General features: G+C 43.8%; 1 protein-coding gene across 11 annotated transcripts in view; it reads right to left on the bottom strand.

Annotated features, from left to right (window-relative positions):
- The window catches only part of LOC115400499 (von Willebrand factor A domain-containing protein 5A-like), a 225,938-nt gene that overhangs the window by 20,169 nt on the left and 188,297 nt on the right, over positions 1 to 17,472 (bottom strand). For 3 of the 11 annotated variants that reach the window (XM_030108402.1, XM_030108406.1, XM_030108405.1), the window contains 11 exons: positions 13,667 to 13,746; positions 13,468 to 13,582; positions 13,184 to 13,342; positions 12,984 to 13,087; positions 12,418 to 12,638; positions 12,264 to 12,299; positions 11,978 to 12,058; positions 11,708 to 11,776; positions 2,855 to 3,021; positions 2,561 to 2,684; positions 825 to 2,458 (listed from right to left, as the gene is read on the bottom strand). The exons of 4 other annotated variants lie outside the window; for them this stretch is intronic. In XM_030108402.1, the coding sequence (XP_029964262.1) occupies positions 2,379 to 2,458; positions 2,561 to 2,684; positions 2,855 to 3,021; positions 11,708 to 11,776; positions 11,978 to 12,058; positions 12,264 to 12,299; positions 12,418 to 12,638; positions 12,984 to 13,087; positions 13,184 to 13,342; positions 13,468 to 13,582; positions 13,667 to 13,746 (1,236 nt within the window). In that variant the 3' untranslated portion in view covers positions 825 to 2,378. Of the gene's footprint in view, positions 1 to 820; positions 2,459 to 2,560; positions 2,685 to 2,854; positions 3,022 to 11,707; positions 11,777 to 11,977; positions 12,059 to 12,263; positions 12,300 to 12,417; positions 12,639 to 12,983; positions 13,088 to 13,183; positions 13,343 to 13,467; positions 13,583 to 13,666; positions 13,747 to 17,472 lie in introns of those variants that run through there. 4 more of the 11 variants (XM_030108403.1, XM_030108412.1, XM_030108404.1 and 1 more) reach the window with 4 other exon arrangements.

Genomic DNA, 17,472 nt, shown 5'->3' with positions numbered 1-17,472 from the left:
GACAACCCTGTCAAAGCTGTTGTTATTCTTTCTGCTGGTGCTTCTTTTCTGAAAACACTTTCATCTCAATTTGTCTCAATGATCGTCTCATTGACATCCGTAAAAGAAATATAGATATATCAGTGTGGCATAAACTTTTTACTTTTTCCATACATTTTACATAGAAGCCAAGCATTCCTAAATTTTTCTGAGTTGTGTGCATGCATTATGTGCATGGGTGTGTGTGTGTGTGTGTGTGTGTGTGTGTGTGTGTGTGTGTGTGTGTGTGTGTGTGTGTGTGTGTGTGTGTGTGTGTGTGTCAGTGAATGTAATGTGTCTGAAATGCAGGTTCTTGTGTGACACATGACACACACTGCATGTTCCTGCATTACAAAAACCACCAGTGAGTTGTGATCATTAACTGTTTAACACTGAAACTTTGGTGTTGCACAAGAGATAAAGAGCCACGAAGGAGGACAGTGCACGCCTAAGTTACACAACATTCCACAAAAAGTCAATGCATGAACATACGTCTGTGAGGTGTGGCATCTGGAAAAGCATGAAAAAAACATGCAGAGTATTGTTCTTCTGTTTGTCATTTGTGCCACAGTTTGAGTTTTGTTGAGCTTTCTCATCTCAGTTGCTGCCCTGCTGAGTTTATCTTTGAACTTTGATCCCTGCTGTGAGCTCCCAGTCACTTCTTCACTGTTCTGTCAGTGGAAACTTCACAGTGATTTAAGCAGTGAAACTCTATTTTTCACCAGAATCACCAAAGTAAAAAAAAGACTTTATAGGTGCAAAAATGACTCAAACAATTTTTCCTGAAATTCTTTTGTTAACTTTATTTTTATCCAGTCAAATTTTACAGTATTTATTGGGGAAAAAAAACTTGAGAAAAAGGCACGATGGAAAAAGAGAGAGGAAAAAAAAACAACCCCAAACAAACAGGGGTAGGACAAATCACAGTAATATGCACACATAGAGGTCGGGCCAAACACAGGGCCAAAAAAGAATAGACAAATATATGATATATTTATCTATTCTTTTTATATATTATATATCAGCTCTTCCAGCACCCTCTAACCACAGTCACTGAATCCCAGATGGTTCTCAGAGTTTTGAACTTTAAACCTTCTTCATGTTTCCTTCAAGACGACAATATTCATGTCTCTGTAGAAATGTTGTGTTGCTCCCAGCTGACATTTGGATTCCTCCCCACAACCTGTCTGTCCTTCCTCTTTTCCTGCTCGTCACCTCAGAACAACCAGAACAGCAGGAAGACAGGTTTCTGCCTTAATGGGAGTTCTTCCTTTTCACAGTCTCTTCTGCTTCTTCCAACCCAGGAAATGAGCCTTGAAATAAACGTAAATTGTATTTGGTGCTGTATGAATAAATTCAGTTGTTTCTGCCTTCACTGATGAGGTTGAGACTTTTAGTTTCTGGTCATTTACTTGTGGAAACCTCATTTTAGTTCAAAAACAAGTGTGACTTTTGTGATAAACTTTCTTCATCCCAGATAAAACAAAGAGCTCCTCAGCTTGTGACACTGTGGTCATGAATGCAGTTTACATGGAGAAATGGACGAAAACAGCTTTTAGTTTGGTTTAGTTGGTTTCTTTCATTTCAAACAACACAAAAACAAAAAATATGAAAATACATCAATGTCATCAGTTTAGACACAAAACAAATGAAAGAAAAGGAGCAGAAAGAAGAACAATCTTATTATATCTGCCCCTTTACATACAAATGATTTGAACTGATACAAATTTAACAATACTCAAAAATTCATCAAATTTTTCACCCGCAACAACTTAGTTTTCATTTTCATATTTATCCAATGTGGAATTTTTTATATGTTTCTTAAATGTCATAATTTGCACTCTTTGATTTCCTGTTTCAGAGCATTCCACAAGTTCACTCCTTTTTCTGCAGCCCAGAGAAAATACATGAAGCCGAAGACACAAAATCTATTTAAAGACCCAAGTTTCATTTGATTCAAGGCAAAAATGAAGTGCGAGACTTCAGAAAAATTGTTTATGCTAAAAAGAGCAAGTTTTGACCAATCAGTGTTTGTTTTTAAAGTCAAGAGCCTTTTTAAAGGCCAACTAGTGCACATCAACATGTTACTATTTCACTTTATTCCAACTAACATGATTACACTTTCTTTACAAAACCTGTATTTATCTTTTAACACTGTCAAACACTGTCATTTTAATGGCTTTATAATGTGAAATTTGTTGATTTTTGACAATAACAGACACAGAACAAGAAATTTAAATTTTCCTCTTAAGAAACTTTCCACAAAAACAGAGCTAAAGACAGAAAAGAGCTAAAAACAGAAAAGAACATTTAAGAAGCGATTCTGTCATCAACGAAGAAGTGAAGACTGTAATGAATCCTCAGAGTCCCAGAGCATCTTTCTGCACTCTGCAACCCAGAAGAGCATTTCCAGCATCCACACATTCTGTCACGTTTGGAGCTGAAAGAAAAGCACACGAGAAAAGCAACAGTGGATTCAGACAATCAGCTTTTTCAACCAGTACTCACTGTTCAAAATCCAGACTCATCAATGTGGTCGTACCGTTCTGAGCTTGAAGCCACAACACAGCCTTTCCAGCCAGAATCTGCCACTCGTCCTTTGCATCGGTCTGAAACTCCTGAAGCCAGATTAGAGCCAGAATGGTGGCCCACACTTCACTGTTCACCTAATTCACCAAAACAATGAAAAATATGAGAGAGTTCAATTGTTCTGATTAATTTATCTTCTGCGTATCCGGATGACATCCATGCTCCTACCGTCCATCTTCACTGCTGTATTGATCAGTGACTTGCAGACTGAAGCCTGTTACTGTTACTGTCTCTGTCAATGACTCACCGGTTTAGGTTTGGACTTTTCCACCTCTTCGCTCGTCTTTCCCAGTGCAGCAGCCAGAGCTGAATCCAACATCCAGAAACCTGAAGCATTCTGGAGGGAGACCAGCTGCAGCAGAGGGTCGCAGGGCGGCGGCTTCTCTTCAGGTTGAGTCCAGTCTGCAGCACCAGCTGAGTCAGAGGAAAACAACTTGTGAAACCAGTGGTAAAATGGAAAATAAAACATTTGTGGATTCATTTTGCTATTTATTTGACTTTTCTAAGTAACTTTATTCAATTAAGGTAAAAAAACAAAAAAAAAACAAAACAAAACAAAACAAAACAAATTACAGTAATAAGGTAACCACATTGCAGAAGAAAACAAAATTGAGGACAGTTTTAATGGAATTTAATAAAACAAAAGTCTTCCTGAATCACATTTGAGAAAGTCCATAAAGGCTGAACACACACATTTATAAAAGCTAAAATTAATCAAATCATCATCAAAGGTCTTCCTTGATGAAACACTGAAGACATTTTTTAGCTGCAGCAACTTTCAGGACTGCAGCTTAAACAGGGTGCTCCATGTCTGGTTTTGACAGATGAAACATTAACAATGATTTTGTCCTCTTTTCACACCATATTCCTAAAAGCTAACACTAATTTTTTCATTTTTATCATTTATTTAGAGCAACAATACTGTATTCCTAATGTAAGAGATTTGCATACAACAACAATCATAGAAGTGCTTTCAACAGAAAGACCAACAAATGAAGCAAAAAGATTTTTTTCCTTCATTCTCTTTTCCTCATTCTGCTCAAAAAGGAGTGGGAAGAAGAGACCTTGCATTAAAGGTGCTGTAGGCAGGATTTTGCTTGTCAATGCTAATTTTTCTGTGTTTTGTTTGGATCAAATGTGAGAGTATCCATTGATAATCCTTTAGGAGTGTAGCATAATTGCACTACCGTGAGGGCGCAGCATTTCCATCTATCTCTGTTCTGAGCTGAAAAGGAATCTCCACAGCTCCAGGTATCTTTGACCAATCAGAAGAGCCCATGAGGCTCTAACCATGATTGGTCGAGTCGCGTTCGTCGCACGTTCTTATGGGAGGGGCTTAACTTGCGTAAGGGCGTGATGTCAGAGAAAACAGGACAGGATTGGCTGTGCTGGGTTTCAAATGGCCATCTTAGATGGGTCAAATCGCCATCTTGCTTAGGGAACTCTAAGCAAGATGGCAGAGATGCGGAATCCTGCCTACAGCACCTTTAAACCCACCCCAAAGTCCTTGTCAGTCACTTGACAGTGAATTTTTAAATGCTTCCTGTCATCAGCTGGAAAACAGCAAGAACAGCAATAACTGAAGTGTAATGGGTGAAGCACAACAACTTAGTATGGAAAACACAAGCAGTCCACATCTCAGGACAGATTCTAAATGTAACATGATGGTTCAGACCCACTTTGTTTATATTGAGACCAGACCATCTGGTTGTAAAGCAGCTTAAATCTCTGGATGTTTTAACATTGCTTGTGTGTGATATCCAGGCTGATGCAGAGTTTAACTCCGCCTACGGACATACAACAACTTTTGCCAGTGGTTAAAAATTTAGGTATCGTGAAATTTGCCTGTAAAACGTTAGGTAACCCCGATTCTCTGATAACCGAGTGAGGTATCTCACTATGGGAAACGCCCTCTGGCGTGACCGATCATGGAAGCTCCAATGACACCACGTCTGTCATGTGACAGACCAATCATCTCAAGATGCATGGGGCAGCCCGCCCCTAAGCGGCCCCCGCACTGCACCCACCATTCTCAAGCGTAATTCTTCCACCCCACTGATGCAAGTATGGCAGTGTTGTGAGATACCTCACTCGGTTATCAGAGAACCGGGGTTACGTGAGTAACCTAACGTTCTCTTTCAAACCTCCCTCGGTATCTCACTATGGGAGATATAGCCCACTCCCGGATTTGCATGCTCCGAAGCCCACAAAGCCGCGACCCGCGATGGGTCGACACCCTCAACCTTCCCCTATAGGGCTAGCACGCATTTAAGATGTACCCACACTCAGGACTGAGTGAGCCAGAGATGTCTCGGTCACGTCCAGCCTGTAACATCGGATGAATGTGATTGGGGACGCCCAGCTGGCAGCGGCACACATGTCCCTCACAGATGTGCCCTTGAACAGGGCCCATAAGGTGGCCATGCCCCTGGTGGAGTGGGCCCGCAGCCTCTCCGGGGGCTGCAAACCACGACCTTTATACGCCAAGATTGTAGCCTCCACCACCTGGCCCTCCCCTTATGAGAGGGAGCCCACGATATGAAGAGCTGGTTGCTCCTCCGAAATCACTTGGTCCTGTCCATGTAGATGCGTAACGCTCTCACAGGACAAAGGAAATTGAGCCATCGCTCATCCTCCCCTGCAAACGGCGGTGGGTGAAAAGCGAGCAGCTCAAGCGTGGAACAGCTGTATGCAGAATCACTAACCTTAGGCGCAAACGCCGGGTTAGAACGCAACGCAACCTTCCCATAATCTGGGGAAAATTGAAGGCATGAGGCGTGCACAGACAAAGCCTGTCACTCACCTATCCGTCTAGCTGACGTTAAAGACAGCAGCAGGATAGTTTGAAGAGAGAGCACTCTTAAATTTGCACATTCTAATGGTTCAAAGGGCAAACTTGTGAGCGCCTCCAGAACCGTGGGTAAATCCCATGACGGAACCGGGTGTTTATGCACGGGACGCAGCCGACGCGCCCCCTTCATAAACCTCTTAATTAGAGGATGCTGCCCGACAGGCGCACCTCCAAAGCCCACGTGACACGATGAAATAGCGGCCAAATAGACCTTAATGGTGGAAAAAGCTTTATTATCGTCCAATAAGTCCTGCAACAAGCACAACACATCCGGGACAGAACACTGAAACGGAATGATAACTTTAGTCTCACACCATTTTTCAAACACGCGCCATTTATTGTCATATAATGATCGTGTGGCAGGTGCTCTAGCGCACTGAATAGTCTCAATCACCCTGGACGGGTGTAACCCCTGGCAACTGTTGTAAAAACCCAGGGGTTCACTGCGCATGCGCGCCACTCCTCTGCCTTGACAGCGAGAGGACCAGGTGGCCTGAAGCTCAACAATGGAGCAGCTGCGCTCTCTGGGGGAGACAGACTGTTTTCTTTTTGTTTTGTGTTTATGACTTTATGACTGAGCCTGGCTGCGACAGCTTGTTTTTATTGAAAAATGTATTGCTTAGTGTGAACATTGCACTTTTTCCCACTTCCCTAAGAACTGTCCCCGTGGGGCGACAAAGGGGGGAAACGAAACAGTGCACTGGGGGAACGAGTGCATAATTCAGTCTGTGAATGGGAAGACCAAGCGGGGCCGTTACACAGCGCTGATCGGAACAATGGTCCAGAACATCCATCCTCCGTTTCTTGGGAGGAGAGGGAAACATGTGACCTGTTCCGGAGGGGCTCAGAGCAGGGATCTCTGTGAGTGCTGACTGCTGAGCCTCTGTGTCTGCGAACCACGACACCTCGGGCGACCGTTTTTTCTTCCCGTCCGGGAGGCGGGATGGGCGGTTCGGATCAGTGCCTGGAGCGGCAGCTGCAGCGGCAAAGGACTTTTTGGGCCAGTGTTTCTGCTGCTGTGTTCTGTGCTGGTGAGACGGTGGCTGCTCAGACATGCGCGGTCTGGGGTCCTTGTAGCCGCTGCTGCGTGCTCTCGCCGCAGCCGCGAATCCCTGGCAGGGTGGCGGTGTGGGGCGAGAGGCAACCTTGGGAGGAACGCAGAGGTTGAAGGCTTCTCCCTGCTTCTTCCTCAGGTCACTGGTCTGCTGCATGGCCGTGACAGCCTCGCCGAATAAGCCCTGACCCTTTGACGGGTCGAAGGGAGCATCAATAATGACCTGTTTTTCCTGGTCCGACAGGCTGGAGAGATTCAGCCAGAGCGCTCTCTCCCCCGCCACTGCGAGCCCCATAACAAGGCCGCAGCCCTGGACCGCACCCCTGGAGACACGGAGGATGAGGTCCGTGACCACACACATCTCCTCCCATATTTTGGGACTTGGGGAGCCTTTATCCAGGAGGACCCCCATCTCCTGGAAAAGTTCAGCCTGGTAGGCTGTCAGCAGGGTGACAACATTTAAGTGGTTCACTGATTGGGCTGCTGATTTGTACATTTTTTGAAACATGGAAGCGGAGAAGCCCTCCATTTTCCCCGGGAGGGTGGGGCCCGCCGCGGTGAGCGCGGACCGGTGGCTGGGGTGGAGGCTTTCCATGATAATTTAGTGTCTATTAAAATTCCTAAACATTTATCCTCATTTACATTTTCAATTTGTACACCTTCAAAAATGTCATTGCCTTAGTTTGATTTAGATTTATTGATAATTTATGATTATTCCTCCACTTTTTTAGTTAAATTCTTCACTGACTGTATTGATGAGTTCATGACGAACTCATCAATACGGTGTCATGACCATAAGAGACGCCAAGTGAACAACAGGCTTTCTATAGGCTTTGCTGAGTCTGTCATGATGTTGTCTTTGTGTGAATCAAATGTGACATTCTGCAAAATGTTCACAACAAATTACCAAAGAATATCTGAATATTGTTTTTCTTTATAACACAGTTTGATTTGAAATCATCAGTGGCCAAACTGCTTTCACACCTACAGCATTTGGTCTGCTTGAAGCGGACGAGAGGCCCCAACACCTGCAGGTTCGGTTCGTACGCGCTGGTGTGAAAGCAGACCAGTTAGTTTTGGTCCGGGACAAAGAACCGTACCGAGACCTCCTTGAGGAGGCGGTCTCGGTGCGGTCTCGGCGCGGTCCGCTGCTGGTGTGCACGTTGACCAGCCTCGGTCCTGTCCGCTCTGTTGTGGAGAAGGCTTTTTGGTCGGCGGAGGCTTCCGTAGCAAGCCGAGCGGCACATCACGTCACACATGCTGGCCAATCAGGGTTCACTTCCGCCACCCAAAACACACTATTATGTGAACAGCGCCACCAAGGGGCAGGAAAGTCATAGTGGATAGTTCATCTGCAAAAACAAGTGGTGTGAATGCGAACCGAACTAGTTGAAAGCTGCAACATTTATGAATAATTTATGTCCGAAACGAACCACTCTAGCGGACTAGTAGGTGTGAAAGCACACAGATCACTTTTTCAGCTCGCTGTTGCTGAATGAATTCAGTGGAAACTCTTTTCTCTGCGCTTAAATTATTACAGAGGTCATGCTTGATGTTCAGTATCTCAAAACAGAGGGAGAAGTGACGTCACCCTGTCTTCCAGAAACAAGCATGTTGTTGTTGTGTATCCAGGAGCCGAGGCTGAGGGACATTTAAGTCAACAACCGTGGAATTGGAAGATGGTACCTTCTACCAGCTGAGGCTGCCTCAACCTATTGGAAGTGATGCTCAGCACTTTGGTGAAATTTACTTGATTTGAGGATCAGTAATACGAGGGGCTACCGGAAAATTCCCGGACTTTGATTGTAACTTTTTATTTCTGACATTTCAAAATAAAACATCACTGTCGCCTTCAAAATAGTCTCCATCTGCATTAATGCAGCGCTCCAGCCGTGTCTCCCACTTCACCAATGGGTCGTCAGACCCGCGCGTAATTGTGCCATTTTTTGCCGGCTGCGATTTTTCTGTCACCTCCTCCACATCTGCAAACCGCTGTCCCTTCAGCTCCTTCTTCAACTTGGGGAACAAGAAAAAGTCACTCGAGGCTACATCTGGCGAATAAGGCGGATGGGAGAGGAGATTCATCTCATTCTTCGCCAGAAACTGCGTGACGCGCAGCGCCGTGTCCGCTGGCGCACTGTGGTGGTGGATCAACCGGGCTCCACTCCGCCACTACGCGGGCCGCGTCCTCCTCACATCCTCACGGAGCCGTCTGAGGACTTCCATGCAGTAGTCCTGGTTTACAGTCTGACCTGGAGGGACAAACTCGCTGTGGACGATACCCTGGACAGCGGAAAAGCAGCTCAGGATTGTTTTCACGGCTGAGCGCACCTGACGCGCGGACATCTGGCCTTTTTAAACCACCCGAACCACTCATGGACCTGATTCTTCCCCAGAGCATCATCCTTGTAGGCTTGCTGCAACAAGGTGAGTGTTTCTGCTGCTGTTTTTTTCCCAGCAAAAAGCAGAATTTAATGTTTGCGCGCTGCTCTGGCTTCCCAGTAGGGGTGTGCCATCTAAGGCACCTCACGGTTCGATTCGATTACGATTCAGGGTGCTACGATTCGATTATTCAACGATTATCACGATATTAATGATAAAAACGATTATCATGATTTTTTGTGCATTTTTTTCCCCCTCACTTAGTGCCCACTTCATACTTTGAAACAATGTACAGCTGTTTCTCGGTATACATAAATCAAAGTAATCAAACAAATTCAAAAAAAGTATTTTTTATTGATGTCAAGTGGTCCATCAGCCACCATGGCATAAACTTTGTGCCTGTAGCTGTGGCCTAAAGAGCCAATACAACAAAAGGCTGCCCCTGTTGACAAAAGATCAACAGTTACCTCCCTTAAGTGCAAACAATAGCAGATATGTCATATATGCAGATATATGTTCAATTTGAATTTACTACTTGGCGTGCAGCATATCTAGACACCTACATCTAGATATCTATGTCTATATGTCTAGGCGGTAGTGGGACGTCAGCGGGAGCTACGGGAGCTGCAGTGTTGTTGTGTGCGTGTTTTTTCGACTGCTGATGCTCACGCATGTTTCTGATCCCTGCTCTTGGAATAAACATCGTCACGCTGCCAAACGCCTCTGGACTTCTTTCAGGCATATTACAGAGATAAATGTTTTGGTTGTTTTGTTTACCTCTGAACTGAAAGCTTTGTTTACGGCGCCGCGCCATGCGCAGTACGGCTCATTGTTTCTGGGGCGACATGAGGCTACACGGTGCTTTTTGTTCCAGTGTAGCGTAAAATGGACGAATATCTATTGGATGAATATGTTGTGGACGAGAACTTTGAATGATTTTCTCTTTAGCAAAAGCAGCGTTGGCATTTAGCACTAGCTTTTAATCCAGAAGAATGAATCTCACACTCTGTTACTGTAGCTAAAGAGCTACCTGTCGCCATATTAACCGGTCCGTCACTACAGATGTCTGGGTGGTGCGCAGGAACAATACTTTGGTTCCGCAAGTGGCGTCCGTGCTCCTGGCGTCTAGTTATTATGAAAAATAATCGATTTTAAATATTTATGAATCGTAATCGAATCATTATGTGTCGCATCACGATTAATCTAATAATCGATGTATCAGCACACCTCTACTTCCCAGTCAATGTCGCCATTTTGGAAAAAATCGAAGACGCAGCTGCACTCTGTTACTATAAATAGCACCTGACAGGCGTCAGTGTAACTCTGGGAGCTCAGCTTTTCCACAGATGTGCAGGAGGCTTACCTGTAACACATCTGACGGCCAGAAGTCGAAACTCATTATTATTATTATTTTATGACCACAGTCCGGGAACTTTCCGGTACCCCCTCATATGATCTGTATTTGCAATGTCCATTTTAACAGTGCAGAAGAAAAATGTTGATAGCTTTAATTTGCTGAGTGTTCCGTTCTTTACTTTGGAAAGTAAATTACATGCCCCACTCTGTCATGCATTCAGTTAAAAGTCAGAAATTTTCCAGTGAACAAGATTTCCTGTTGCATCATTGTTTTGGGTTTGTTGCATTTCCTCATTCTAAAGTTTTGAAAACAGGAAACATAAGTTGTTGTGTTTCAAATCAGATTCAGCAAATGTTTGCTGGATTGCAACTGAACTTTGTACTTTGTACTCTTGGTCTGAATCTTCCTCTTCTTTCCAGAAGGAGGTGCAAAAGAAAGCAGAACTGTAATGTATTCAGATGTAGACCGAGATTCTACTGACATTCCCAAAACATCTATTTCAGAATATTGACTGAAGCCTGAGGAATCAAAAAGTGTTCGGTGGAGGCAAGACCAAAAAACAAGCAGTAAGTCCAATACCAGATAATCACAAAACACAGGGAGCAGACACAATGAAGCTGTGGGTGTCTGGATGAGAACACTGAAAGACAATCTGGTGACAGACACACAGAAAAGGAGATATAAATACTCAGAGAGACGAGAGTGACAGGATAACATGATAACTGGAAGTGAGGAGTGTCGAAATGCAGGAGAGACAGACAGAGACAAGACATGGACACCAGGAGGGGTTGAAAACGCACAAAGACTTCATGGAAGAACAGAAGGATTCCTGACTAGAGCACTATTCTTCATCTTCCCCCTATAATAAGAAATACCTAAAGAGAGCAAGAGGATGACCCACTCAACACATCATGCTCTAACCTAAATTCCAACACAATAATATTGTAACACTCCAACTGTATCAAAGGGACATATGTAATTAAATTTGGAAAACAGGGCCACACGGTGGTGCAGTGGTTTGCGCTTGTGCCTCACAGCAAGGTCCTGGGTTCAAATACCGGCCGGGGCTCGAGGCCTTTCTGTGTGGAGTTTGCATGTTCTCCCTGTGTGTGTGTGTGTGGGTTCCTTATGGGTACTCTGGCTTCTTCCCACGGTCCAAATATATGCATGTCAGGTTGATTGGTCACCCTAAATTGCCCCGAGGTATGAATGCGTGAGTGAATGATTGTATGTCTGTATATGCCTGCGACAGACTGGTGACCTGTCCAGGGTGTACCCCACCTTCGCCCACAGCAGCTGGGATCGGCTCCAGCCACCCGTGACCCCGAAAGGGAGCAGCGGTAGAAAATGAATGAATGAATGAATGTGGAAAACAATGTGGAGTGTGATTCAGTGTCCCGAGAGGAGTAACATCAATGTTTGCTCAATTGAAAATGAACTTTTAGCTTAATCTTACCTGCTGCAGGAACGTGACAGCTCATTTGCAGCGCCGGGGGTCTGGAATCAGAACATACCATGCCCCTCACTGGGAGAGAGAGAGAGAAAGAAAGAGATATTCAACTCTAAAATGAAAAATAACAATGAAATGAAATTCCAACACAGTAATATTGTAACACTCCAAACTGTTATGAAAGAGATGTATGGAATTTAATGTGGAAAACAATGAGGTGTGTAAATCAGTGTCCTGAGAGTCGTAACATCAATGTTTGCTCAATTGAAACTGAACTTTTACTCAAACGTCGAGGAGAAACTCGACAGCCCAATGGCACAGGCGGGGGTATGGGATTATAACACGCCAAGCCCATCACTAGGAGAGAGAGAAAGAGAGAAATATTACATATGACATATTAATATATGACAATGAAATGAAATTCCAACACAGTAATATTGTAACACTCCAACAGTGATGAAAGGGATGCACGTAATTTAAGCAGAAAAAATGTACTGTGAGATTCAGTGTTCTGAGATGTGTAACATCAATGTCTGTTCATTTAAAAAAAAAAAAAACATACATGGTGCAAGGCCACAGCCCACTCTCATCATCATTCCTGGGAGACAAAGAGAGAGAAAGAGACTGATCATCAACTCTACAAATGAAATACAAAAAAAAACGAAAACAAAAAAAAATCACACAAACTCATTAAGTGCTGTTGGAAATCCACTCACTGGGTGCTGGAACATTTCGACGCACCAAAGGTCCTTGGATCGCTTCGCCATCACCTTTGTTGACAGCAATGAAGGCAGTGAAACAACTGCTCACTCCTGATTGGATGCTGAGAGCCACCACCTTCTCCTTCACTCCTGTGTGCTGCTCCCCTCTGCTCTCTCTTCCCTCCATCTCCAGAGAGCGAATCCAAGTCCGAGCTCCCAGCCTGTGGACTGTTAACCTGCAGACACATTTCACACTGTGTCTCCAACAAACTTCTCTCTTGTCAATCACACAGTTTCACTGTTTAGAACAAAAAAAAGATCAAACTTGGTTCCGTCAGGTAGAAGTCTACATGACAGCTACTATAAATCTGCCAAAAGCATTGATGACCTGAAGGAATATTTTTTCCATGAAAATCAATCTGAAACTGTGGGGTTATCAATATTAGATCTGGAGCCTTGTGTGATGCAGAGTTCAGCATCACCACACAGGATTCCACGTCTGAAGATAATATTAATTATTCTCTAATAATCTTATTTCCAAATCTTTTCATAGCTGCTGTGATGACTGAATCCTGCTTTACCCAGTATCTTCTTCAGGTTTCAGGCTGAAGTGCAGCTGGTTCTGAGTGGGATGACCTGCCAGGCTGTACTTCACCGTCACACAGCCCTCTGCAGCCTCGGAGCTCTGACACAGTATGACAGAGGAGGAACACACCATCATTCACTCTGTAATGTACATCTAATGAAATCAAACATTTCCATGACAAGATGGAGCTCATACCTGTCCACTGAGTTGGCCGTAAACCAGCGACCGCTGACCCTGGAAAAGTGCTGTGATTGGTGGAGAGAGGACAGTGACAGACACGTCCTTTGGTAAATCCCATGTGATGGAAATGTCCACCACAGCCGGCTGCAGAGCGAACCGCAGCGACTGCATCACCTGAAATATTCAGATGAAAACTGTTTGTAGGAGATGATTCACTTTTACTTGTCAAGACCACAATCTCAAACACATGTAGTGTTTCATGATGTGATGTGACGGATCGTCTGTGTGTGTCGTTCTACCTTTGGCTGCATCCTGTCACTTCCTGTGATGAACTGAGCGTGACCCCCTCCCTCTTTGGCCAACCCATTGATGAGAGCAGAGCTGGCTCCTTCCCCGATCCCGAAGGAGAAACACCTGCAACACAACAGTTTTCTTCCACAATTAAAAGATGTTTTATTTCTCAAGAGCTGCAGTCCTGGATCATTTCAGTGGGTTTACCTGTGAGAGCCTGAATTCTTCTTAACCAGATCAATGACTTCTCTGGTATTTCCCACCTCTCCATCAGTGAAGACAAACAGCTGAGAAGGAGAGTTTGGAAAAACACAAGTCAGTATCAACTAGTGCTTCATTGATACATATAAAGCAAAGAGGAACTAGTTACCGAGTAATATTCAAAAATTGTTCTGTAACAGAGAAAATGGTTATGATTTAAGAGGTGTCTGCACCATCCTCAAAAAATGTTGTCAAAAACTTCAAGGTAAAAACACGGAACAAATTTTCCAAGGAGACAAGATGATTTTCACATGTGTCAATTCAAAAAGAGACATAAAGACAAGATTCTGGCGAGGTACACTGCTTGGTGATGACATGAGGATTGTTTGTTTACGGTGATGTTTGATGCATTGAAAGTCATGATAATGATGAAGGTGTTTTGTTTTTGTAAATTAAGGTAACACCAATGATGTGAAGGGGTAGGATCAAATCAGTACTTCTTCTTTCTACTCCTTTTCTCACATGTGAAAACACAGGCACATATGAAGTTGAGTCTTTTAAATTGTTTATGCAAATGGATGTTCTGTTTCTCTCTCTTTTCTTTGACTGCTCACTTGTTTGTTTACATGTTCAAAATAAAGCTTTGAACTCACCAACAAACTAACTAATATTAAATGCAACAAAATGCCTGCTGTGTTGTTAAACGGACTGATCAGAAGAATCCACTGAGGTTCAATCAGCATCTTGCTTCCACCTTCAAATTTCAGACGAAGCTCCACATCAAGTCCAAATCTTCAAGAACTTTGGATTCAGACTTTTTCTACATGGCTTGATCCAATGAACACATGAAATTCTGTCAGTAATGGCAGCTTGTGGACGGATGCAACAATCAGCAATCATGAAATTTGTCCTTTTCAGATGAACCATTCAACTGTTCTCAGCAGGTTCTTGTAAATGGTTCACTCTCGACTCCAAAACAGAGGAATACTGGTGTTCCACAGGGCTGTGTTAGCTCTCCAATTCTTCTTACACTCTATACTAATGAATGCAAGAGCACCCACCCCTGCAACCACATTATTAAGTTCTCCGACGACACCATCGTTCTCTCCCTGTTAGACACAAAAGGCTCTAATTTGACGGCGCAACTTGGCGATGATCAGCGGCGGAGGCAGCGCATTCCTATTTTCGACAGGTGCAGAAGAGGGTTTCTGACCGGTCTGCTGCACTTGCGCCGAGATGGGCGTGGCGGCGCACCAGGGGGAGGGCTCGACAGAATCAGCTGGGCACAGTGAGAGTTTATTGCAGAAGGTGTGAGCAGGCTGGGGAGCGGAGGATCTGATGATAATTTGTCTGAGAAAACCTCAGAGGCAGGGTTTCAGCTTGTCAGTGTCATGAAAGATACACAAAATCACTCATGAAGCACATAATTGTTTTTATTATCTTCTTTAGCACTAGGACATCCAAGACGATCTGACAGACCATTTGGGTTTTTAGAATTCAAATAAATCTGTTAAAAATAATTCCCCTGTCCTCTAATTCTTTGACTTTTCCTAAATATGTGTCTTGTATGTTTTTCTGAAGCAAATAAGGTCCTAACAATGACACACATAATATTACAAAGCATTTATACCTACAAAGGCCAACAGCAGTCTGTGAGACTTATTATTATTATTATTATTATTATTATTATTAGACTGATTAAAAAGATGCACTTCACGGGGCTTTTTTTTTCTTCTGTGATTGATTTGTTTTGGTTCATGCACGCATCTGAACAGGGGGCTGGCTCTGACAGCAGACAATCAGACAGATGGCCAAAAATATCAAGCAAATCCCAAAAGTAAGATAGTAAAAACAGGCATAAATAAGAGATATAAGGTGGAAGAAGCTTTAGCAATGATACAGGAGGTCAGTGAGGGGGAATCGGATGGTGGAGACGTGTCGGACATCAGCGATCTTGACTGGAGTGAAGAGGAGGAATGTTCTGAATCAGAGTCAGAACAGTCGCGGGCCAAACAGCGAAACAAATATAATGCTGCTGCCCCAAAAATACCCGACCGACCTCCAGCTGCTGTACAGTCCAGCGTAGAACCTGCAGTGGCGCATGAAGCGCTCACGCGTCACCTCCAGGTAGACAATTACTGTAGGCTGCTGTCAGTTTACAACTAAATAATAATAACATAAAATGGTGTAAAATTATTATTATTATTATTATTTAAACTAATGTAATAAATCTGAGCACAACAGTGAACACGGTATTGACAGCAGGGGCACTGCAGCGTCTCCAGATGTGCCAGTTACAGATTCAGGTAAAATATTATATCCTCCATTAAAGTACAGCAAACCATGTATTTTTCGTTTCCAAAAATTAATTTTAGAACGAACATATTTTCTGAATAAATACCTTTGTCCTGTGGAGCCTGCAGTCCCAGAATAAAATGAGCAGGGTGAGGACGGGTCGGTGTGGGAAGGTGTCCGTCCTGTTGCGCAGCCGGGGAGACTTATTTTACTAATTTTAATATGTTCTTGATTATTATTGACGGTTAATAATACAACTATTTTGTGTGTGTTGGCGTGTCTGTGAGTGTGTATCAGGGAAACGAGTGCGCGGAGTGTGAGTGAGAGGTAAGCTGCGCAAATGCGCACTGTAAAAAGTTCAATACATTTTAAAACCTGATTTGAGGCATTAATAAAGCAGATATGAGGCAGAAGTTTTGCTGATCCACTTGATTTAATATTTTGTTTCTTTAACTTAATTTCTAATGCATTAGATTACAGAAAAGAAACCTGTTGGTGTGCTCCTGCGCAAAAACACTGCATATGTATGACAGTCTGGCTGACCATAGCGGCCTTTGGAGGGGGGTAAGAATGCTGGCAACACGTGAAGCAGAGCGGAGGACGGAGCAGATAGCAGATGTCGCCACCATTCTCTCATAAATGATTATCCTTCGTCTGGGATGGCTGGAATGCCATGTGTGTGATAGGAATTATAGGGAATCATTTCAGAGGACATCGATCTGATGACAACTGAACCAGCAGTCCTAAGTAGACTCACCCAGCTCCGCTGTGCAGCTGCGCTGAGTGATTGGCGCGCAGACACCTGTAATTCTTTGTGCTTTCCCAAATATATCTTTAAGAGTTATGATGCACACAAATAAAAACAGATTTTCCCTTTCCCTACAAAGTCTGTATGTAGCCGCTAAATGCAGGGTGTCTGCATTTTTATTTCATTTGTCTGGCTCCCCAAGCTCTACAAGAGATTATTTATTTCAAAATGCAGTCATATACATTGTTGCTTCACTATGGTTTAGTATTGAGGCCAGGAAATAAAATGTATTTCATCATGTTAATATAGCAGTGTCCTTCGCTGCAGTAAATTTGAAAAAAAGGAGAGGTGTTCATTTGATTGGTCAAATTGCGCTCAACTGGGTTAAACCTACTTTCTCTCCTCTCTCTTGCGCCACCTGCGCAGGTGGGCGGGATGGAGGCGTGACTGCGCCTGGTTCACGAAATTAGGACAATTTTCTGGACACGCCCCGTTGACTTTATCCGCCGACGGCACACTTTGCGCTCTGCTGACAGCGGGCGGATTCGGCGGAGTCTACCAAGTTAGGGCCCCAAGGCTGACCCCAGCGTGTATTTCAGGGAGATAGACACCTTTAAATCCTGGTGCCATGATCATTACCTACTGTTAAATACGAAGAAAACAAAAGAAATGATCTTTGACCCTCGGGGCGTCATGACTCACGACCCTGTAACCATCAACAATACGCCCATAGAACAAGTGTCTTCATATAAATACTTGGGCTTGATGG

The sequence above is a fragment of the Salarias fasciatus genome, chromosome 14 (genome assembly GCF_902148845.1).
Source record: "Salarias fasciatus chromosome 14, fSalaFa1.1, whole genome shotgun sequence".
NCBI classification, from domain to species: Eukaryota; Metazoa; Chordata; class Actinopteri; order Blenniiformes; family Blenniidae; genus Salarias; species Salarias fasciatus.
Note: the sequence above shows the minus strand (reverse complement) of the source record. Positions and strands in the feature narration are given on the sequence as shown.